Genomic DNA, 23833 nt, shown 5'->3' on the forward strand with positions numbered 1-23833 from the left:
ATGGCCATTTTCACAGTCCCCACACTGGTCTTTGGTGATTGTGATTAAACAGGACTTAGACATAGAGAGAATGGTGAGGAATGTACTGCTAGTGTTAGAATAGTATTTAACAAGAGTATTTGTTCCTTTATAAAAATTGGCTTTGGAATTGTTGGGGAGATTGACTGTATGTTAAATATGCTATTTTCACTTACCCATGTTTCCTCTATACCTCCAACAGCTATTCTGAGCAAACTGCAATGACTAAACTTGCAACAGCTACTCTGTTACTCTTCTCCCTTACAAATCACACTTTTGCCCTCCTCCTTTCCCTGTTTTACATTCTTAAGGTGATGTTGATAACATTCGAGGGCGCTCTTCCCTGGCTTAGGAAAAGGTACCTTGCGTGGGGTATAAAGCTGGTCACTCAGCTACATAGAAAATTTGCCGGTTGAAAAGGATAAGGTTATTTCATCACTTTTAACTCCCAAGCTGTCACTATGAGGAAGAGTAAAATGGTTAGGAAATTAAGATTTAGTTTTGTGCACTTGTTTGCAAGGTTGTGTTATGTAATTAGCACATCCAGAATTAGTTTCCATGTTACTCTGATATTTTTGAAAGCCTTTGGAGTTTCTCAAGCATGGTCAGATCGCTGCCTTTTCGCTTTCCATTTCTTAACAGTAGCATAGAGCAAAAACGTTTCATTATCTTTTCTTTTAAACCAGGGTTGCAGTCATCATAGAAATGAATGCTGCTATTTTTACTGCATATATCTTTATTACATTTGATTTTAAAAGAAATATATAGACAAACAGATTAGCTCGCACTTATATGCAGTGTTTTTCTAATTTTCTGTTGGAATACTTAACAATGAAAATGAGGAACGAAATTGCCATTTTTCAGCTGCCTCAATTTTCATTTGAGTATTGTGAACTTGGCTGACTTTCTTTAACCTACATTTTAAAAGTTTTATTTAACCAATTTAACATAGGTTATTTTAATAGGTTAAATAAAACTTTTTTTGTCAAAAACCTTAAAATTTAAGACCCCTGGCCCCTTCAGAATAGGGAGGAGGGACAATAATGGAGGCAGGAGGTGGTTCAGGCAGATGCCTGCAACTGTTCATTCACACATCTTGTAAGGTAGCTTAGAGGTCCTCAGAAGAGAAGGGACAGTCCTGAGGCTTTGAATAACCACAAAAGTACCTCAGTTGATAGGGACACTTAATATTTAAACTGAAAAAACAGAGTTAAAGGATCAAATAAAGATGACATGGAAATAAAAACGATGGATTTGTATGGCCTGTTTTTTTTTAATTTTTTTATTTTTTGAGACACAGTCTCCCTGTTGTCCAGGTTAGAGTACAGTGGTGCAATCACGGTTCATGTAGTCTTGACTTCCCAAGCTCAGGCGATCCTCCCACCTCAGCCTCTGGAGTAGCTGGGACTACAGGAGTGTGCCACTATGCCTAGCTAATTTTTTTGTGTGTTTTGTTGTAGGGCCAGGGTTTTGCCACGTTGCCCAGGCTGGTAGCTCCTGGGCTTAAGCAATCCTCTTGCCTTGGCCTCCCAAAGTGCTGGGATTACAGGTGTGAGCCACCGGCCCATTAGTTTTTATGGTGCTCCCACACTTACCCAAAACTTTAGCACATCTGTCCCTGGTCTCACAGAGTCTGCCATCATTGCCCACCAGTGACTTGCTGCGTTGCACTGCTGGTGCCTGATCCAGAATGATCGCCCAAGGCCTCTGACTCACGTTCTCACTGGGGCAGATGGATTGTGGGGTATCAAGGTAGGAGAAAGACAAAGCAGCAGAGAAGCAGGTAATGGGAATGGAAGCTGTGTGAGTGCCAAGTTGCTTAACTGGATGTTGGGAGTTATCTATTGCATTTCTGTCTTTCTTAAACTGCAGTTATTTTTGAATTATAATTTGGCTATAAAAATCATGGATGGCCTAGGCGCTCACGCCTGTAATTCCAGCACTTTGGGAGGCCGAGGCGGGCAGATCACCTTAGGTCAGGAGTTTAAGACCAGCCTGGCCAACATGGTAAAACCCTGTCTGTACTAAAAATGCAAAAATTCGTTGGGTGTGGTGATGCATACCTGTAATCCCAACTGCTTGGGAGTCTGAGGCACGAGAATCCCTTGCCCGTGGAAAGCAGAGGTTGCAGTGAGATCATGACACTGCACTCTAGCCTGGGCAGTAGAGTGGGACTCTGTCTCAAAAAAAAAAAAAAGGATGGATGAATGTTTTAAACGAGATGTTCCTGATTTTCTCAGTTTTCTGTACTTGCATTTCAAGTGGTGATTTCTGAACTTGCACAATTTCAACCAGGCACTCAATCACAGGCGTATTGCAAGGGAGGGGTTTATAGGTCTGTGCTGGGACTTGTTCTGCACTTCTCCACCCTTTCCAGGAATGGAAAGTCAAGTATATGTCGTAACTTATCCCTCAGGAACCCGGGAGCCTTACTTCTGACTCTTCGGGGGCCCATTACAGGAAAGCCTGACTAATTAGGAACTGGATTGAGTATGGGGTGGGGTGGGGTTCAGTGCTTAGTTATCTGTTCACAGAAGTGGGAAGGAGAAACCTGTCTACATTGTTTTCTTTGCTGGAACAACCATCCAAGGGAAATCTTTTAAAATCTTTCCCAGAAAAAGATTTTATTTATGATGGAGAATACTGATATTTGTCAGCCATTTATGTTTACATAAATATAAATTCAATGATTAAAATGATTGTCTTCTCCTAATCCAGTCATTCCCAATCTTTCTGAAGTTTCAGTACCTTGGCCACAGATTGACCAACGTTTGTATCTTTGTTCTTAACGTTTCCTAACAGCATATTTTAAACTAAACTGATGTAAAGCTATCTTTTCCTTGAATTTCTGAGAATTCTTCGACTTCTGAGGTAGTCGGTATAATACTTGGGCTCTTACAAAACCAGGATTGGGAATCCCTGCTGTGGATCTGTCATCTTTGCTGTTTCTTCTCCAATATTCTTGTCCCTCACAGATGACCTTTCACCCCTCCTCGAGGTTTTCCGGTTTCTATTCTTTCTCTCTGCTTTTTCATTTCTAGTACTTCATATCCAGTAAGCTCAGTGCTTGTAGTGGATCATTCCCTTGAGGTGACACAAAACCCGTTTATTATCAACATGTAGTGAATTTTTTTCCCATTAAGATTGGCTACGAAATAAAGTGTGAAACATGCCAGGCATCCTGACAGTAAAGGTGAGCTCAGTTGCTAGTCATTGTCTGTTGCACGTCTGACTGGAAAATTGGAACGTCAGCATGTGCTGCTTGGTATGAGTCCAGTTTAAAAACCGATGATGACTTAGGCAATGGCAGGGTTCCTTAGCAGTTGCTTGGATCACAAGCCTAGACCTGAAGGTACCCTCTAAACTTTCTCCACTCTCATTCCTGTAGTAGCTACTGCAGCCAACCAAATCCGCGTCCCACCCCTGACTTCCCACGTGGAGCCGGGTGTGCCGGGTATACGTCACAAGGCCATGCCCGGGGTCGGGCGGCATCATGTGGCCTTCCCCGACCCACCCTTTGGCTCTGTCTGTCCCAGCCCTTCTCTAGAAAGTAGTGTCCCACTTCAGGTCACCAGCTGCTCTAGGGGCAGAGGCTACGCCCTTCCATGGACGCTAGTAACCAATAACGTATCTCAGAAGGGAACATAGGAACCGCATTATTTGGCTTTTCTGATGTTGGGCAGATCAGTGAAGGATGCTGTTGTGCTCCAGTCACTGACATGTTTCATAGAACGTTACCCCAGAGTACACAGAAATGATTCCAAAACATGTAGAAGTCTTTGCCTAGTAAGTCACTGCAGAAGTGCTGAAATCTGAAGAAAGGAAGAGCAGCTCATGAATGCTTATCTCCACATTGTTCACTGGGCTGTCCTAACCTCCCCTGCTCCCAGGGAATACCAGATGGCTTTACAGTTGAGGTGGTTCAAACGCAGAAGGCCCTTTTTCCTTTCATTACTTGCTCAGTTATCTGAACATTGGCCCCCACACCTGCCACCTGGCCAGCGCGGCTTCTGCCTCCCTTGGCACTGCCAGGCGGGGCTTTTCTTAGACTCATCCTCTGGGCCACCTTCAACTCCTCTCCCTCCCTCTGCATTAACATCCAGGCCACCCTCATTAGTCCTTGGCAACCTAGCTTGGGTTGGCCTCCCCAGCCAGCCTTCCAGACTGTTCTTTCTCTCCCTTGCAGCCTGTCTTGCACACCACTGTGACCAGGTCCGTCTGTCTGAGAATACCATTTCCTCACATCATGGCCCTGTTTACAAAGCTGTTTCCCATTTGCCTATCACATCAGATCAAATCGGAACTCTTCGGCTCTGGATTGAAGCCGACGCCACTGTTCCTGGCAAGCCTCGTTGCCCTTCGATCCCGGCGTTGGCCTCCGTCCCTGTCAGGCCTCGTATGATGCTGCTCTCTGGCGTCCTGCCATCTCCAGCTCTGCCTGCATGTTGCTCCTGCATTTCTCTCCACCTCATAAGACTCTTATTCCACAGCTCTGGCCAGGCCAAAGCATACATGGCCCAGTTAGCTCCCTTTTACTTGAAATATTCCCTGAGGAGCGCCTAGGTATTTTTCTTTACTCACCAGAGACTTGTAGTCAGGGCCACACTGATATCATTTGGGAATTATTTGCAAAGTCACAGCTCCGGACTTCTCTCTCCAGCTACATCATGAGTTTCTCAGCTAAATCACAGGCCCACAGTTCCTGCTGCAGCTGGTAAACACTTTCGGTCACGGAAGGAAGCCTTTTTCGGTTCTCAGCTCTGCCAAGGAACTTATTTCATGTACACGAAACCACCAACTGTGAGAGGATGGCTGCCTGTATCCTGTTCCCCCTCATCTTTTTTTTCTTTAAAAAGATGGTAAAGCTGATTATAAGAATTTAAGTAACATGGCCCTAGAACTACACTGACTCTGAGCCCTGTGTCCTGCCCACAGCACCAGGCCACGAAGACGTACCACGTCGCTACCCTCACATTTGCTTGTAACTTAGGAGGCTTGCTAATAAAATCGATGGTAACAGTGGATGTACTTCTCTTTTAATACATTTATTCTATTTCCTTCTCCCATTTTCTTTATTTGTTGAAAAGAATGTGCTGATTGAGAAGCCAAATATCATTAACCATTTTCCCCATCTGTCACGGTTCTTTTGCACAGCACTGGATTAGGCCGGGAAATCAGGAAATATCAGGAAAAAGATTCTTCTAGGGAAACTCTTACTAATCTGAATTGATCACTAGAAATACACGGTCTCTACCTAAAGGACGCTTTGTCACTTAAAATGCCGAGTACTTGTCATAATGTAAAGAAACCTCCATTGTCATGGCAACCATTTGCACCCAGACATTGTGCCTGGTTGCACTTAACATTTTATCATTTGATTCTTACACCAGCCCTCCAATGTGATGAAACCAAGGCTCCTAGGTGCTAAGTGACATTCCCCTAGTCATGCAGCCTAGTGGTAAAGCGGAGATTCAAATCTAGTTTTTGTTTTCCTTTGAGCTGGAGCTGCAATTAAAAAAAAAAAAAAAAGAAAAAACAAACCTAGGTTTGTTTGACTCTAAATCCTGAGCTCTCTACTGTGGGCCATCGTAGCCTCTTTTCCTGTAGTATTTGTGTGTGGTTTTCAAGGGCTAAGAACGATCCTCTAATAAGTCAGTGAAATTGCCACCCGTGAGAACAGCATGTCTCAGCCTCTGAGGCGAGCAGGCACAAGCTCCAGGTTCTGTGATGACACCTCCCTCCTGGTTTGGGGGCAGCTACCTAAAGGAGGCAGCGTGGGCTCATCCTCACCCTTCAGGTGCTAGTCCGTGTCAGTGGGGCCATACACAACTCTCCTTTGTGTTGTTGAGTCTTCCTCAGTCAGCAAAGTGACCCACAGATTATATTCAGTAAGACACCATGCTATGTGCTTAGAGAGAATTAAGCCAGTGATTAGGCCTGCCAGAAACTGGCCATCGCGCTGAACAGGTGAAACGGATGCATAAAGAGTAACAGGGCCAGGCTGGAGTGGTGTGGACAGGAAGTGCTGCAGGAGCTCAGGTGAGCGGGAGACCTCAAACTTGGGGCGTTTGAACTGGGCCTTAGAAGATAGGTAGGATTTGTAAGGCAGAGAGAAAGAACATTCCTGAACAACCATGGATGAAGCCATTGAAGGGCAGTGAGAAAGCCCATTTGTTGAAGCAGGGTGTGTGCACAAAAGTGACTTGAGAGCTGGCTGTTCAGAAGTGACACCAAATCATGGATGGGGTTATGTCTTGTGTCAGGATTTTATCTGAGGGAAGCCGCTGCCCGTGTGAAAGTTCTGATGAGAACGGTGTTCCAGGAGGATGGTTAACCTGCCAGCACTGTGTGAGTTGGGGCAGAAGGGAGAGTCTAAGGCAAGGGAGACCTGGGAGGCTGTTACAGGGCCCAGATGCAGGGTGTGCCTGACCCCCCAGTGGTGGCTGAGGGGAGACATTGCAAAGCATCTTTGTTATTTAACTGGATATTCTAAAGAAAATGGTAAATACGGAGGGAGAAGTCAAAGTTGACCCTGAAGTTCTGAGCCTAAGTCTGAGGATGCTGGTACCATTGTCTGCTGTAGCAAAATCAAGTTGGGGACTTCCCCTGGGTTAAAAGAGTTTACTCTTTTCCTTTAATCTGTATGGTGGCTTATTCTGATAGAAAAGAAATTACTTCCAGGGGAAACAATGTTTTTCCATTAAGAAGTGTTACGAGGCCGGGTACAGTGGCTCACACCTGTAATCCCAGCCCTTTGGGAGGCCAAGGTGGGCGGATCACTTGGGCTCAGGAGTTCAAGACCAACCTGGGCAACATGGCAAAACCTGGTCTCTACAAAAATTAGTCAGGTGTGGTGACTTGCACCTGTAGTCCCAGCTGCTGCGGAGCCTGAGGTAGGAGGATCGCTTGAGCCTAGGAGGCAGAGATTGCGGTGAGCCAAGATCCCAGATTGTGCCACTGCACTCTAGCCTGGGTGACAGGACAAGACTCCTCTGTCTCCAAAAAAAAAAAAAAAATGTTCTGAGAACTACCTCCTCATCAATCATGAACTTAGAGCAGTAGAGCGTATCACGTGGTGATCCTAGAAAACTGCTCTCCTGGGTTCCAGGTCATACAGTCCAGTGTGGTAGAACTACTGAATTTACTCTGTGCAATAGGAGTTGGAATAGCGTGCTAGAAATCAGTGAAGTCTTCATTAAAATATTTATTTATTGGCCCTCAGTCCAGATGACCCAAATCTTTATTATTTTCTTCAGTAAGTAACGTTTTAGGGGAAAAAATTTAAACCACCCTTTTTTGGTGGGGGGACCACTACTCTCTTGGGTTATATTTGAATTTCAAAATAGGATGGTACATATTTTTATAGGCCTACTGGCTAGAAGTGGTACAAACAGATCTTCATGAGTTATAAGTGCCATTGAATAACGGTTTGGTGCCTGATAATTTAGGAGATGAGGTATATGAGTCATGTGGTAGTTTTTTGTTTTTGTTTTTTTCTTTTCCTGACCCTTTTTGTAATTTTATGATGTCCCACATCAGTTAAACCTGAGTAGGGGAGGATACAACTTGTTTCTGCCTCTGGTCACTGTGCTTATGTGGTATGTATTTGTGAATTTAGGATTATCGAGATTGCAGCCTGTCACTCCACACACACGTCTGCGGCCAAGACGCAGGGTGGGCACGTGTACATGTGGGGCCAGTGCCGGGGTCAGTCCGTGATCCTCCCGCACCTCACCCACTTCTCCTGCACCGACGACGTGTTTGCCTGCTTTGCCACTCCCGCCGTCTCGTGGCGCCTTCTCTCCGTGGGTGAGCTAGTCACTGTCCATTTGGGGGATGGCCCGAAAATCTGGGAAAGAACTCAGGGCTTTACTTCGATAATGAGGATTTTGTTAGGTGCACTCTCATAATTTATTTCTCTCTGATGGGCTTCTGCAAAAGGGAACTAATTTTATTTTCTTCAAAGCATCAGAAACCAACACTAGTACTAAACTAAAAGTAATTTTATTTGACTGCTTTTTTTTTTTCTTTAAGAGAGAAAGATGGGTCTTGCTCTGTTCAGGCTGGAGAGCATTGGTGCAATCATAGCTCACTGTACTCTTGAGCGCCTGGACTCAAGCAATCCTTTTGCCTTAGCCTGTTGAGTAGCTGGGAGTATGGGTACCCACTACCACGCCTGGCTAATTTAAAGAAACTTTCTGTGGAGGTGGGGTCTCGCTGTGTCACCCAGGCTGGTCTTAAACCGTGAGCCTCAAGCCATCTTTCTGTCTCCACCGCCACCAAAGTGTTGGGATCACAGGTGTGAGCCATTGTGCCCTGCCCTTATTTGACTGCTTTTTAATTTTACCAAGAAACTGTGTCTTTTACTTTTAGCTAGCATATTTGCTCAAATGTTTAAAATTTCATTCAAAATTAGTGATGTGGCTTGGGACTTATTATTTTGCCAGATTTATAAGCCGATGTGTGTGAGATTCTTATCCTTAATGATTACAGAGATGCATATCTGTCTTCAGGGGAAAAAACCGATTGCTCAGTTGCTCAGTTATTTTGAGGAATTCGTATTTTCATGAGCATCGGTAGAGCAGTGCCATACCGGGGCCTGCATGTTCATTATGTCTGTAGCTAACCTGGAAGCATTTGCATTATTCTCCTAGAACCCGATGACCACCTCACAGTGGCTGAGTCACTGAAGAGGGAATTTGACAACCCGGACACCGCAGACCTGAAGTTTCTGGTTGATGGAAAGTACATTTATGCACATAAAGTCCTTCTCAAGATTCGGTAAGGAATCATTTATTTTGAGAATTGAGAAAAATAATTCATTCAACAATTGTATTCTGAGTGTCCAACTCTATTAGGCACCTCAGTAAGAAAGAAAAAATGTAAGGCTGTTTTTGCTCTTACAAGCATACAGTGGAGCGGGGGGAACTATACGTGAAACAAGAAATAACACAGGTTGTGTGTGGTTCAGGGAATCAGGACCGTAGGCGCTCCTGAGGCCTGAAAAGTGGGGTGGTCACCTTGGCAGCAGGGAGCAGCCAGTGCACGCTGCAAATGTGTCCTGTGCTCTGAACACCGTATTGGTACTTGGACGTCCATCAGTTACCTTCTCTGCCTGGGAATCAAGCTCAGCTCATAATAATCACTTTCTTTAATCACTTGTGGGGTACTTTTAGATGGTTTGAAAAAGAGAAGATCAAGGCCTTTCCAGACCAAAAAGGTCTGTAGTGAGGCTAGCACAGAGATTTTAAAAATCACATTTGTGAATGTTTGTGAGCAATGAGCTGTGTGCATTTCAAGTGTGCAGTTTGATGGGTGCTGACACATGTCCACGCCTGTGAAACTGCTGCCCCACATCCAGATAGAGAACATTCCCACCACCCTTCAGAGACCCCTCATGTCCTAGCCCTGGGTGACCGTGGCTCCTTCTGTCACTGTAGATGAGTTAGCATTTTCTGGAGTGTATTTAGATGGGATGATACAGGATGCATTCGTTTGTGCCTGGCTGCTTTCTCTTACATGATGATTTTGAAATTCTTTATGTTGTTGTGTAACAGATATTTAAATCCTACCGCAGTGAGTCACAAACTCAACACAGCATTTTAGTCTCAAGTTCCTCTTTAGTAAGATCAAGCTATGCAGCATTTGTTCACTCTCTCTGCATCACATCAACCTGCATGAAGGAAGTGGGGTGGATTAGTTTGCTGTTACAAAGTACTATAGGCTGGGTGGCTTAAGCAACATAAAGTTCTGGAGGCTGGAAGTCCCAGATCAAAAGTGTCAGCCGGATGGGTTTCTTCTGAGGCTGTGAGCGAGAATCTGTTCCTGCCTCTTTCCTGGCTGCTGGGGGTTTGCTGACAGTCTTTGGCCTTCCTTGGCATGTGGCTGCTTAACTCCAGTCAGCATGTGGCATTCTCCCTTTGTGCATGTCTGTGTCCAAATTTCCCCCCACCTTTTTTTTTTGTTAGATGGCAGAGTCTTGCTCTATTGCCCAGGCTGGAGTGCAATGGCGTGATCTCGGCTCACTGCAACCTCCGCCTCCCAGGTTCAAGTGATTCTCCTGCCTCAGCCTCCCGAGTAGCTGGGATTACAGACGCACGCCACCATGCCTGGCTAATGTTTGTATTTTTGGTAGAGTTGGGGTTTCACCATATTGGTCAGGCTGGTCTCAAATTCCTGACCTCGTGATCTACCCACTGGCCTTCCAAAGTGCTGGTATTACAGGCATGAGCCACCGCACCCAGCCCAGATTTCCCCTTTTTATAAGGATGCCAGTCACATTGGATTAGGGCCACCCTGGTGACCTTCTTATAACTTGGTTACCTCTTTAAAGGCTCTCTCTCCCAGTAAGGTCGCATTTTGAGGTATTGGCCATTAGGACTTCAACATAGGAATTTTTAGAGGACATCATTCAACCCATGATGGAGTGAGGAAACAGAATTACTTAGATTTTATAAAAATAAACCCACTGATTTCTCTAAATGCTGACAGTGGTTGTGGTGTGAGAGAGATGCCAGGGAGTCCGGCTCTGTCCCCATTAGCACAGCCATTGGGGCTGCTTCCCGGGCCACCCTTGGCAGCAGGTTTGCATGTACAGCCTTGCCGAATAAATGACTGTTTGAGAACCCAGGCCAGCAAAGAAAGTGAGGAGCCACAGCAGGGACGTGCCAGTGTGCACCTTCGAGAGAAGGACGTCCTCCTCACAGTGGCTGTCTGTCCTGGCCGGGAAGCTAGGACCTGACTTGCTGCTTTCTTCCTTCAGATGTGAGCATTTTCGTTCGTCGTTGGAAGATAACGAGGATGATATTGTAGAAATGAGTGAATTTTCATATCCTGTTTACCGGGCCTTCCTGGAATACCTGTACACAGACAGCATCAGCCTTTCTCCTGAGGAGGCAGTAGGTAATTGCCAAAGACTTCCGAAAACTTGGCAAAATGTTGAGGAACTGACAAGGTGGTTTCTATAGAACCTAAAAGAAAGTTGCTGCGAGGGTAATTACAGAAGTATTTCTTTTTGTGTGTGTTGAATCCAAACACATTTCCCTTGTTACTACTTATGCAAAGGTTGACTGGACAGATAAGAGAGAGAAGGATCAAATCATCACCACTGTGGAGCACTGCAGGCAGCAGCATGGAGGAAGGGACAGAGACCGAGGGCCACGCAGCAGATCCCAGTGTCTCCACCAGCAGGGCCCGGGAATTCCACTTATTTCAGACTGTGGGCCCGAGTCCATCAAGTCTGTGCCAAGCGGCTTAGGAGGCTGGGAAAGTGGGCATTTCCAGATGGCCGTAGCTCAGCTAAAAATTCTGTGGTTTCAGTAGAAAGGAAGAATGGATGTGAGAGAGAGAGTGTGGATGTGTGTGTGTGTGTGTGTGTGTGTGTGTGTTGGGGTAGGGGTTGAGAGAGAGGCAGCTAGCAGCTTCTGCCACAGGAGAGATGTGATCTGTGTTTCAAACATCAGTTATTATATTGGTTCAGGTGAGAGATGATGGTCTCCTGGGTTGGGGTTGTATAGCAGTGGAAGTGTTGAAAGAGATCAGATGCTAGATAATATTTTTAAGAGGTTGCTGATGGGATTTGTTGATAGATGGGATGAGAGGTGTGAGTTGAGAGAGAAGGATGGCTGCACTGAGGTACTTGGCCTGGGTAGCTGCCTTAATAGAAGTCCTATTCACTGAGGTGAGGAAGATGGAGAACAACAGGCTTGCTCTGGACTTTGAAAGTCAAAGGAGTTTGAGCTTCCCGTTAGATACCCAAGTGGCAATTTTGTTTTTGAGACGGAGTTTCACTCTTGTTGCCCAGGCTAGAGTGCAATGGCACAATCTCGGCTCACCACAACCTCTGCCTCCCAGGTTCAAGTGATTCTCCTGCCTCAGCCTCCTGAGTAGCTGGGATTACAGGCATGTGCCACCATGCCTGGCTAATTTTGTATTTTTAGTAGAGACAGGGTTTCTCCATGTTGGCCAGGCTGATCTCGAACTCCCGACCTCAGGTGATCCACCCGCCTTGGCCTCCCAAAGTGCTGGGATTACAGGCGTGAGCCACTGCGCCTGGCCCCAAATGGCAATTTTTTATAGGCCCACCCCTAACATTTGCAGGGCTCTGGCCAAGACTCTGAATGGAGACCTATGCTCCATATGTCTAAAAATTTAAAGTTATATGTCAAGCTAATGAACTTCAGATAAAATATGTCCAATCCTCCCTCCTTGAAAAATGTAATTTCATTAAGAACTGAAAGGACAGGTTTCAGTTTTAGTTGGCATTTAGAGTTGCTGGACTCCTTGGAGTTCTGTGCCAGAACCCAATGGCACTGGCAGGACCGACCCCTCCTCCGGCAGAAGGGTGTGTGGGCACCCTAGCTTGCATTCCAAGCTCTATCCACCCCCAACCCAGGTTACCCTTTTGGGCCAGGGGGTCTGCACATTGGTGGTGGGGTCTAAGGGAGGAAATACCCACACATGTGGCCTCAGGGCCAATTATGCAGGCAGTCCCAGGTTCCCAGGTACCCAAAGTGTGGTCTAGAAGTGGGCATGTGGCTCCTTGGCCACCCTGTGCTGAGGGTGTGCATGGAGGAGGTGTAGAGCCGAGACTTGGGGCAGAGTCCTCTCTTAGGGCAGTGCCGCTTACAGGTGCAAATCTGAAGCTTGGGGCCAAAAACAATGAAGCCATTCACAACTCTCAAGATTTCAGTGTCCTCTATAACTTTGATAATATTTGTTATGAAAAAGCAAGTTTCCAACCAAAGTCTACCACATGTACAAGATTTATTAGCAGACAGACACAAAAACAATTAATATTGTAAAATAGATGAAATCCCAGCTCTCTATACTTCATACACTCCATTAAGTACCTTGCATGAAAAGTTAGCTTGAGGTGGACATGACAGTATTCTAGTAGCCGGATTCAGCTAACCTTTTGATCCTGGCTACCACTCATTTCGCCAATGACAAACTCATTCTGACATTCTTTATGCTAATTACAAATCCTCTAATGAAGATTCAGAAAAACAAATAGGGTCTTTCAGATGCTAATTGCTTCAATTAGAGTACTTCCTATCATTCCTTGGGGTAGAATAAAGTTAATTTACATATATCACTCACCCAGTCTCTATTGAATTACTTGAAAAATAGGTGACAGGTAATATAACAGGACTCACCTGCGTATGTAGATGATATTTAAAACCCTGGGGCTGGAGTTCTGGGAAGTAAGTGAGAGAAGTATCTGAAAATTTAACCCTGGGGCACTCAAACATTTGGAAGTCAGGAAAAATGATTCAGCCTAGAGAACTGAGGAGCAACTAATTAAAGAAAAATGCAAGCAAGTGACAAAGTGCCCTAAGGAGAGCATTATCAATCATGTCAAATGCTGTATAAGTGTCAAGTAAGAGGAAACCAGAGAATATGGCACCCTGGAATCCATTGTGACCGCCCCAGGTGTGATTGCAGTAGTGGTGGGGTTGGGATTCTGCTTGTAATGGCTTGAGGTCAGAATGGGAGGTGGGAAAATGGAGACAGCAGATACAGACAGCTCTGTCTAGGAGTTTTGCTGTAGGGAGGAGCAGTGGGATAGGGTAACAGGAGGCAGACACATATCTATGAAAAGGTCACCCCTCCCCTCTCTTCCCCTCTCTTCCCATCCCCTCCCCTCCCCTCCCTCTTCTTTTCTTCTCTTTTGTTTTCTTTCTTTTCATGGCCGGCACTCTTACAGCATGTGTGTGTGCTCCTGGGAATGGCCCAGGAGAAGCTGACATTGAGATTGCAGGGGAAGGGGTCATTCAAGGTGCACATGCTTTTTCTTTTTTTCCTAGGAAAAAATTATTAAAGCTATTTTCCCTGTGCTCCTGTTTTTCAACAGCTAATGATTTGTGTATCGTATTTGCTCAGCTTGGCTGCCATCCTGGGTAGAGCCCCACACTGAAGTGTTAGTGTCAGTCAGCATCAGTCTACGCAGCGCTTCACTGAGGATTATATCCAAAATACTGTCAGAATCATCTCTGAGTGGCTGAGTGAGTGAGTGTAAATCAGGATGCTTGAAATCACTCCCCCTAATAAACACCTCTTTCCAACAGGACTGCTAGACTTGGCTACATTTTATAGAGAAAATCGTCTGAAAAAGCTCTGCCAACAAACTATCAAGCAAGGCATCTGCGAGGAGAACGCCATCGCTCTGCTCTCGGCTGCAGTGAAGTATGAGGCCCAGGTAAGGAAAGCCTGCTTCCAGCAGCTGGCCTGGAGAAACGGAACCGAGGTGCCTGCCTCATACCTTAAACTAAAATAAAGTTTGGGTAGAGGAAAGATTGAATATTTTTTGTAAAAAGAAATAACAAGAGTACTAGACAACATATAAGTGAGTATTTATATAACGTTGGGGTGGACATCAAAGGCAGAAGCCATAAAGGAAAGGATTTATAGCTCTGATTTAAAAAGATAAGAAACTTTTATCCACGTAAAAATACCATAGAGAAAATTAGAAAGTAGTGAGACACTGGGAAAAATATTTGCAGCACATAATGAAGTCTGTTTACCAGAGTGAAAAACAAAAAGAGAATAGGAACAGTTAGGTTGAAAGAAATGGATCAAAGAACAAATGGCTCTATAAAACAGACAAAAAACATAAATGAAAACAAGGTATGGCTTTTCCCCTGTCAAAGCAGGAAGACATTGTTTTGGAGACAATGTATAAGATCAGAATAATGGTGTTCTCCTAAACTACTGATGAGAGTACAAATTGATATGGAGAACAACTTGGTATAATATGTGTTAAGCACCTTAAAGTAAAGACACAATTCTTCAAGGAATTCACTCATAAGTATTTCTCTTGAGGAAGTAATCATGGATTTGGAAAAAGACTTAGCTTCAAAGGTGTTTACTGCAGCAGTTTATAATTTTGAAAAATTAGAAAAAGGTTAGTGTGAATAGTGGAGGCTTGTTTATAAAATGTTAATATCAAGAAATTATGCAGCTATTCAAGATATATCACTAAGTGAAAAACTATTATCCTATTTTTATTTTTTAAAAAGGTATAACTAGCTGAATAAAAAAACTAAAGTTCATTATCTACACAGAAAAAAAGACTGAAAACTATGCTTAGTGGTTATCATTGAATGGTGGGATTGTGGATGATTTTTATTTTCTTCTCTTTGCTTATTTTTTTTGAACTTTTACAGTGACCATGTATTGTTATGATAATAAAGAAAGGAAAGAAAACCAATCTTAGAACCAAATCTTTAGGAAACAGGCCATAACATCTTCAAGTCAATTTCCTTTTGGTATAAGGATATCCTCTCCTTTGGTCAAAAAAACAGAGACATTTTAGTAGATGAAAGGTTATAACTTTTTTTTTCTGTTTATGTAGATAATACTATGCTTATTAAAGAAAATTTGTAAAAGACAAAAAGTGTGAGGAAGGTAATGACTCATCAACCAGAGAACAGTAGCACTTTCATATAGCAGCTTCTGAGTTTTTGTTTTATGTCACATTATATATTTGTAAATACTTGAAACCTAGATTTTTTTCACTTAACATTTTTTAAAAAAGTACTACCTCAAAACATTGACATTTAAAAGCACAGTGAATGTTTTATATCAAGGCAATAACATACTGGGGACTTACAATACAGAATGTTTCATGGGCAAACAAAATCCATGCACTTTTCCTAGTCTGTTCTTTAGCATCACAGTGATGAACCATGGTGGTGGAGGGGCCATCTTAGATGTCAAGATGGTGCCTCGTGGTGTTTGCATCTGAATCAGGCTTCATTTTTAATACTTTTAAATATTCTCTATGTGAATTATTTGTCTGGCTACCTTCCAGCTCTCTGCTTTCTAGAAAGTAACCTCTTTGAGGCATGGCAGGGACTTTGTTTTGCTCACAACCGTATCCCCAGTGCCTAGGATGGTGTCTGATACATAGTAGGTACTTACTAAATACTCCTTTCATAGATGTTCAGTTTTGCCTATAGAGATGCACTGTTTTACTACAGCCTGTCCAGCTAATTGTTGTACCCTAAATTAGCATAATAGACTACAAGTAAAATAGACTGTATATATACTTAATGTAAAATACAAGCTTTTGTAAGTAAAGAACAGTACTGTATTTGATTTGCCTAGCTCAAATAAGCAAGAAATGGGCTCTTTCCTCAAATTATTATCCCTCATGCTGGACTGTCACTTAGTATATAATTCATATGAGCCAGGGATTATTCTAAGCACAGTTCATATTTCATTTACTCCTCAAAACAACCTTGTAAGACATAGGCATTATTATATTTGATCCAGTTTATAAATGAGAAAACTGAAGCTTGGGGAGATTAAGTAATCTGAGTAAACTAGTAAACTGCAAAACTGGAATACAGTCCAAGATTGGGCAAATTTTAAAACCGCATGTTTAACTACAATTCTCCACTGTACTCAGTATTTTGAAATCAGGAGTATTTATGCATGGATTCAACAGATATTCACTGAGTGCCTGTTACATGCCCAGCACTGCCCTAGGCACTGGGGTACTGCAAATGAACAAAACAAACCAAAATCTCTGCCCTTGTGGGAATTTCTGGTGAGGGGAGACGGGTGATCAGTAAACGAATAGGATATATAGTATGTCAGATGGTGACAAGTGATATGGAAAGAAGTAAGCCAGGGAAGACAGCCTAGGGAATGCCATCCTGAGATGAAAGTTGAAATTTTAAATACAGTGGTCAGGGAGGCAAGACATCACTGAGCAGGTGACACAAGCAGAGACCTGAAGGAGGTGTGGGTGGTGTGTTCGGGGAAAAGCAAGCCCAGTGTGGATGGAGCACAGTGGGGAGGGAAGTAGCTGATGAGGTAGGGAGATGGAGGTGCACAGTGGCGTGTGTGGGAGGAGGCAGGGCCCGCAGAGCCCATAGGCAGGTTTCAGGAATCAGAGTTCCAAGGTGAGTGGCCATCAGAGGGTTTGGAGAGGAGCAGATATGATCTGATGGGCATTTGAAAGTAATCCTCCTGGCTGCTGTGTTTTGGGAGGGGAGAGAGAGAGAGAGAGTGTGTGTGTGTGTTTAGGGGAAGGAGAGTACTTTGGAGGCTGTATAATTCAGTAAGTGATGATGGTGGATTGGTCCAAGCTATCACCTGTGGGGATGGTAAAAAGTGGTTAAGATTTTGAATGCATTTTGAAAGTAGAGCCAACAGGATGTGCGGATAGATTAGATGTGAGGGAAGAAAAAAGATGACTGAGGAGGTTCTGGGCCTCAGCAGCTGTTAAGGATGAAAGTGGTATTTATTGAGCTAGAGAAGATAGGAGCAACATTTTGGGGGAAATATCAGGAATTTGGTTTTGAATATGAGAAGTATGTGATGTCTATTAGACATCCAAATGGAAATGTCTAATAAGCAAATTGGATAAGCAAGCCTGGAAGTCAGAGAGAAATGTACTGAAGTCCAAGCTATGAGGCAGTGACGTGAGACAGGTTTGAGGATTAAGTCCTGAGCACTCCGGGTGCTTAGAGGAGATAAGGAGACACCAGCAAAGGAGACTGAAGAGGAGTGAGCAGTGACGGAAGCGAGAAACCAGCAGACCGTTTCCTGGAGGCTGGTAAAGAAAGCGAAACAGGAAGGAAGAAGTCCGAACCACACCAGATGCTGCTGGCGGGTCTGCAGGGAGAACTGAGAACTGACCAGTGGGTTTGCGGATGAGAACGCCTGGGGGGCCTTGGCAAGCAGTTTTAGCGCAGTGAAGCAGGGAGTCTGATCGGAGCCTAGAAGTAGAGGAACTGAAGATGGGGAATAGAGGCAGGTTTTCATGGTAATTTTATTATAAAGATAAAAAGGAAGAGGTTTGGGGGCATTTGAGGTAGAACATCTTTACTTTTTTAAGATGTAGGAAACGGAAGCTTGTCTAATGATGCAAATGACTCGGTGAAGGGGAACAAGCCAGTGATGCAGGGGACAGTTGGCTAGAGCAGGGCGCCTGAGTAGGTGGAGCAGTAGGATGTAGTGACAGAGCAAGGGCTCTGCTTTCTATAGGGTCCTGGACCGTTGATCCAGAGAAGATTGCATCCACAGGCCTTTCTCTAATAGGCAGCGAGACGTGGTGGGGAGAGCTTGTGGAGGTTCTTTTCAAGTGATTCTGGTTCTCAGTGAAAGAGGAAGTCATGTCAGCTGAGGATGAGGATGAGAGGGGAGATGTCAGGCTTATGGGGAGAAGTATGGGAGTCCTATAGGAAAATGAGCAAACTAGAAGAGTGTGGTAGGACTTCAGGACAGAACAGAGGGCCCCATTTTGAACATGAAGCCGCATGGAGTCGTAGCATTCAAAATAGACTACAATTCTTTAACTGAAAAATAATGGGGGCCTTGTTTTATATGGACGGCATTCCCTTATAACCAGTACCCCCCATGCCAATTTATTGAATTCTTAGAATCACAGGCACTCTTTCCAAGTCCTGTCCTTAATTTAATATTTAGGGGGAAATCCCACTCTAGAATAAGGTAAAGGCACATGGATCCAAGCGATAACTTTTTAGGGCTTTTTCATTCTCCCATTAATTAGCAATTTTCCCGCTGCTGTCCAGATCTGTGAGGCGTCAAACTGCGCCTCCCCCTAATTCCAGACACACTCCAATGTGTGTGGTGTAGGTATGAATTTCTCCATTCCCACTTTGGTGTGCTGTAGGCAAAAATGCCATTTCTAAACATTTAAGCAACAGCACATAATTTTAAATGGATCCTTGGCTATTCAGCATGTGTCAGTGAAGCACATTTTTATGTATAGTATGCTGTGATGACAAGTGGGTGTGTGCATTTTCCCTGTGTATCACTGAGGGCTTATCTGGAACAGAGACACATCATATTGCTTGTGTGGTACCAACAGCCTGCTCGGTTATGTTCAGGCATGAAATAAGCATTTTCCTAGTATAGTTTCTTTCTTTTCTTAAAAGAAAATGTACCCGTCGGTTTATATGTACATTGGCAAGGCTATCAGCATTGCTGCTTTTTCTATTTTTTCCATCTTCATCATTTGCTATAATTTATATGTCTAAAGAAGAAAAGGCTATCGTGTGTAATGTGCGTATGTAATTGCCTAGAAAGTATTTGGGGCTTTTAAAATTTTGTTTTGTTTTTTATAAATTACCTACAGTAGCTTGGAGAGGAAACTTAAAAATTGACCACCGCCTAGCGGCATCTTGTCCTGGGCCAAGTAGCCCAGGGTTTGAGGCATATCGGAGGTCTCAGCAGCCTGCCCTCACTTCTCCAGGGCCAAAAAGCATCTGGTCAGCCTGATTCTGATTTTCAAGTTATAGTTCTAACCAAGCAAATTATTACAACATTATTCTTTGGCCCAGAGTGCGTTACGGTGAGCCAAAAAACACCAATCTGTGGGTCTCTTTTACCAGAGCCTTAGAAGTCATGATTTCTTTAAAGCATTTCCCAGTTGAGATTACTGAAGGCATATGTAGTGTGATCAAATCCATTCATCCCATCCTGTGTCGTCTCATAAAGGCAAAACGCAGTGACCTGTTAATGACTTCAGAGCAGCAATTTCCTGGCATTACTGCTTTTTATGGCTTACCTTTTTGTTCCACCAACTCTTTACAGACAGACATACTTAAAGACCGTGATACAAATATAAAATAGGAGTATAGGGCTTTTAACGATTATTGAAAGTGAAATCAACAGTTACAAATACTGTCACTAGACAAAGGTACCAAAGAATTCACACACTCACTTGCCTATCTCTGGAAAGAAAAAGTGAGATTCTTTACCTAGGTTAGTGCGGAGGAACTTGAATGTTACTCTGTGCTATTTAAATTTTTACAAGCATAGATGATTCATATTTGTTACACTTTTTATGACTATTCTTTAGGTATTACCATACCATCATTTCCTCCACTTGGCTGTCAAATTCTTTTTCCTTGCCTAACTTGTTTTAGCAATGTTCATGCTATGCTGCATTGAATTAGGAAATATAAATTTATTAAATTGTCTTTGTTGTTGTTGTTCCTAGGATTTAGAAGAATTCTGCTTCAGGTTTTGCATAAACCATCTGACTGTAGTAACACAAACTTCAGGTTTTGCAGAAATGGATCATGATCTTCTGAAGAACTTTATCAGCAAAGCAAGCAGAGTTGGAGCCTTTAAAAATTGATCCCATCTGCAGGAAAGGAGTTTTTGAGGCTTTCCATTTCCCCTGCAAAAGCCAGAGATGAATCACTTCTCTTTAATTAATAGTATGTACGATGAGCTACATTTGGCTGAGTACTTATATCTGTCAAAAGAAGGATGATGGTGAGTGGTCTTTGTCTGCCTAAATCCAGAGTTTATGTAGAAAGCATTGAATGTTCTGATCAGATGTGACTAAGGTCAAAGAAAAAAAATGGAAATATCTTTTTTACCATTTCCTCTTTTGAGTCACTTAAGTTGGACGCCTTTGGTACCCTGGTCTCAGTATATGCTATTCTGGCCCAAATGTTCCATTATTCAGCTAGCTGATACCACATAGATAGCTTGACAAGCAGTGCTGTCCTTACCACATTTTCAGCACTCAGCACAGTGCCTTGCGTATAATAGGCACTCAATGTATTGTAAATCTGAGAACAGCTTTAGTTGTGGAATACTGGGGGAAGGAATAACGTTCACAAAATAAACTTAAAACGGCCTGTAATTATTGAGGTTCATATTATTCTGGTATATCATTCTGAGAAATTGTGGCTAATTTAAAACATTGTTTAGAATTCACAAAAGGCCTTGGCAATTAAATTGTCAGAGGCCCAAGGGCTAATTTTAATTTTCTTTTTACTTGGTGTCGTTCATTAATTTCTCACATGGGATTATGGAGTATGAAGTAATATCTTTGAATGAAATTCCTGGGCTGATCTGCCTTACATAATCATGTAAGGTCCTTTGCTTTTCTTTCTGTTAAGAGGGATTTGCCTCTGTAAATGTAAATGACAATGTGCTTTTCTTGTAGTTGACTTTCATGTCAGTATAAAATAGGTCTGTTAACCTGGCACCAGTGTAACTATAAAGCACTCACTGAGAAGCTGAGAAGGAACTGATACTTACATTTCATGGACAGCATGAACAAGAATGAGATAAATTTATACTTTTTAGATCAAAACAAATTAACTAATTACAAAAGAGAAACTGGAATGGAACATAGTCTCAGATTCTTCTAACGTGTATCTCACAACATCATGTAATGTAAAGAAAACCCTTTTGGAATTAGAATTCTTGTTCTGATGCTGAACTATTTGATAATAAAGTGCTTATTTGCAGATAACAGAACAAATGTGTTGGGGTTGTTTTTTTTAATCCCCAAACAGCAGCAAAATTATAAAATGTCAACCTCATGTATCTTAGATGCACATAAATCAGTTGGATATATTATACTCTCATAAAGCAGTTACTCAGATAAAGTCTCATAGTAAAAACCACCCTAGAGCACAAATAGCTTATAAACAACCTAATTATTATTCATATTATTGCCTTTGTCTGCTCTTTATTGGCAAGGTGACTTTTTTGAAGACTATTTTGTAAAGCGGTTTTAGGTTCACAGCAAAATTGTGAAGAAAACACAGTTTTCCCTTATGCCTCATGTCCGTACACATGCACAGCCTTCCCTGCTGTCAACACCCCCCACCAGAGTGGTACATTTGTTATACCTCATGAACCTGCTTGGACACATCATTATCACCCACAGTCCATAGTTTACATTAGCGTCCATTGTTGGTGGTACACATTCTGTGGATTTGGACAAATGTATAATGACCTGTGTCCATCATTATTGTATCATACAGAGTAGTTTCATTGCCCTAAAAATCCTCTGAGCTCTGCTTATTCATCCCTTCCTCCTTTGCCCCTAACTCCTGGCAGCCATGGATCTTTTTACTCTATCCATAGTTTTGCCTTTTCCAGAATGTCATATCATTGGAATCATACAGTATATAACGTTTTTGGATTGGCTTCTTTCACTTAATAATATGCAATTAAGTTTCCACAAGTCTTTTCGTGGCTTGATAGCTCATTTCTTTTTAGTGCTGAATAATACTCCATTGCCTGGATGTACCACAGTTTATCCATTCACCTCCTGAAGGACATCTTGGTTGCTTCCAAGTTTTGGCAATTATGAATAAACCTACTATAAACATCTGTGTACAGGTTTTTGTGTGGACATAAGTTTTCAGCTACTTTGGGTAAATACCAAGGAGCATGATTACTGGATTATATGTTAAGAATATGTTTTGTTGTTTGGGTTTTGTTTTTTTTTCTAGAAACCGTCAAAGTGGCTGTACCATTTTTCCTGTCCGTGAGCAGCGAATGAGAGTTCTTGTTGTTCCACATCCTCGCCAGCATTAGGTGTTGTCAGTGTTCCATTCTAACAGGGTATTCTCATTTTTGTTTTAATTTGCATTTCCCTGATAACATATGATGTGGAGTATGTTTTCATGTACTTATTTGCTATCTGCATATCTTCTTTGATGAGGCGTCTGTTCAGATCGGTAGCCAATTTTTAAATCTTTTTTTAAATTGTTTTGAGTTCATTGTATATTTTGGGTAACAACAGTCCTTTATCAGATATGTGTTTTGCAAATATTTTCTCCCAGTTTGGGGCTTGTCTTTTCATTCTCTTCTTTGGGTCAAATTTTAAATCCATTATTTCTGTTATGATTTGGATGTGGTTTGTCTTTTGCCAAAACTCATATTGAAATTTGATCCCCACCGCGGTGGTGTTGGGAGGTAGGGCCTAGTGGGAAGTGTGTGGGTCCTGGGGGCAGATCCATTGTGAACAGATTAATGCCCTCCAGCAAGAATGGGTTCTGGTTCTCTTGGGACTGAATTAGTTCCCAAGACTGAGTTGTTATAAAAGGGATTTCAGGCTGGGCGCAGTGGCTCACACCTGTAATCCCAGCACTTTGGGAAGCCAAGGCGGGTGAATCACAAGGTCAGGAGTACAAGACCAGCCTGGCCAACATGGTGAAACCTCGTCTCTATTAAAAATACAAAAAATTGACCAGGCGCGGTGGCTCAAGCCTGTAACCCCAGCACTTTGGGAGGCCGAGGCGGGCGGATCACGAGGTCAGGAGATGGAGACAGTCCTGGCTAACATGGTGAAACCCCATCTCCACTAAAACTACAAAAAATTAGCCGGGTATGATTGCAGGTGCCTGTAGTCCCAGCTACTCAGGAGGTCGAGGCAGGAGAATGGCCTGAACCCGGGAGGCGGAGCTTGCAGTGAGACGAGATTGTGCCACTGCACTCCAGCCTGGGCAACAGAGGGAGACTCCATCTCAAAAAAAAAAAAAAAAAAAAAACAAAAAATTAGCCAGGCGTAGTGGCAGGCACCTATAATCCCAGCTACTCAGGAGGCTGAGGCAGGAGAATCACTTAAACCTGGGAGGTGGAGATTGCAGTGTAGCTGAGATTGGCACCACTGCACTCTAGCCCGGTGACAGAATGAGACTCTGTCTTAAAAAAAGGGGATTTCAACGACCTTGGTTTCTCACCACATGATCTCTTTGTGCACGTCTGCCCCACTTTGACTTTCCACCATGACTTGAAGCAGCCAGAGGTCCTCAGCAGATGCAGCTGCCCAATCTTGAAGCTTCCAGTCATCAGAACCATGAGCCAAATACACTCCTCCAATTTACGAATTAACCCAGCCTCAGTTATTCTGTTATAGCAACAGTAAATGGACAGAGTTTCTCTTTAACAAATTGCTTAACCATTTTCTTCAGACTTTATCTGGTAGAGGCAAAGAGTCTGAGTGTCTCTAGATCTAAATCAGAATCCTGTTTTTAAAACTATATAGTTTTATTCTGTTGTTATTTTAAAAGTAGCA

The 23833-nt window shown here is 43.0% G+C and overlaps 2 protein-coding genes across 11 annotated transcripts in view; both read left to right on the forward strand.

The window, feature by feature from the left end:
• The window catches only part of LOC105490700 (RCC1 and BTB domain containing protein 2), a 71640-nt gene that overhangs the window by 23066 nt on the left and 24741 nt on the right, over positions 1 to 23833 (forward strand). For 3 of the 10 annotated variants that reach the window (XM_024795710.2, XM_071081332.1, XM_011756578.3), the window contains 5 exons: positions 7637 to 7827; positions 8673 to 8799; positions 10781 to 10920; positions 14088 to 14218; positions 20000 to 21474. In XM_024795710.2, the coding sequence (XP_024651478.1) occupies positions 7637 to 7827; positions 8673 to 8799; positions 10781 to 10920; positions 14088 to 14218; positions 20000 to 20140 (730 nt within the window). In that variant the 3' untranslated portion in view covers positions 20141 to 21474. Of the gene's footprint in view, positions 1 to 7636; positions 7828 to 8672; positions 8800 to 10780; positions 10921 to 14087; positions 14219 to 19999; positions 22378 to 23833 lie in introns of those variants that run through there. The other 7 variants (XM_011756574.3, XM_011756575.3, XM_071081331.1 and 4 more) reach the window with 5 other exon arrangements.
• Positions 4 to 4672, forward strand: LOC105490698 (uncharacterized). Its single transcript, XM_011756567.3, is given in 2 exon segments — positions 4 to 4491; positions 4493 to 4672. Coding segments are annotated over 2 exon segments (690 nt in total). The 5' UTR covers positions 4 to 3852; the 3' UTR covers positions 4544 to 4672.

The sequence above is a fragment of the Macaca nemestrina genome, chromosome 16 (assembly GCF_043159975.1).
Source record: "Macaca nemestrina isolate mMacNem1 chromosome 16, mMacNem.hap1, whole genome shotgun sequence".
Taxonomy (NCBI): domain Eukaryota; kingdom Metazoa; phylum Chordata; class Mammalia; order Primates; family Cercopithecidae; genus Macaca; species Macaca nemestrina.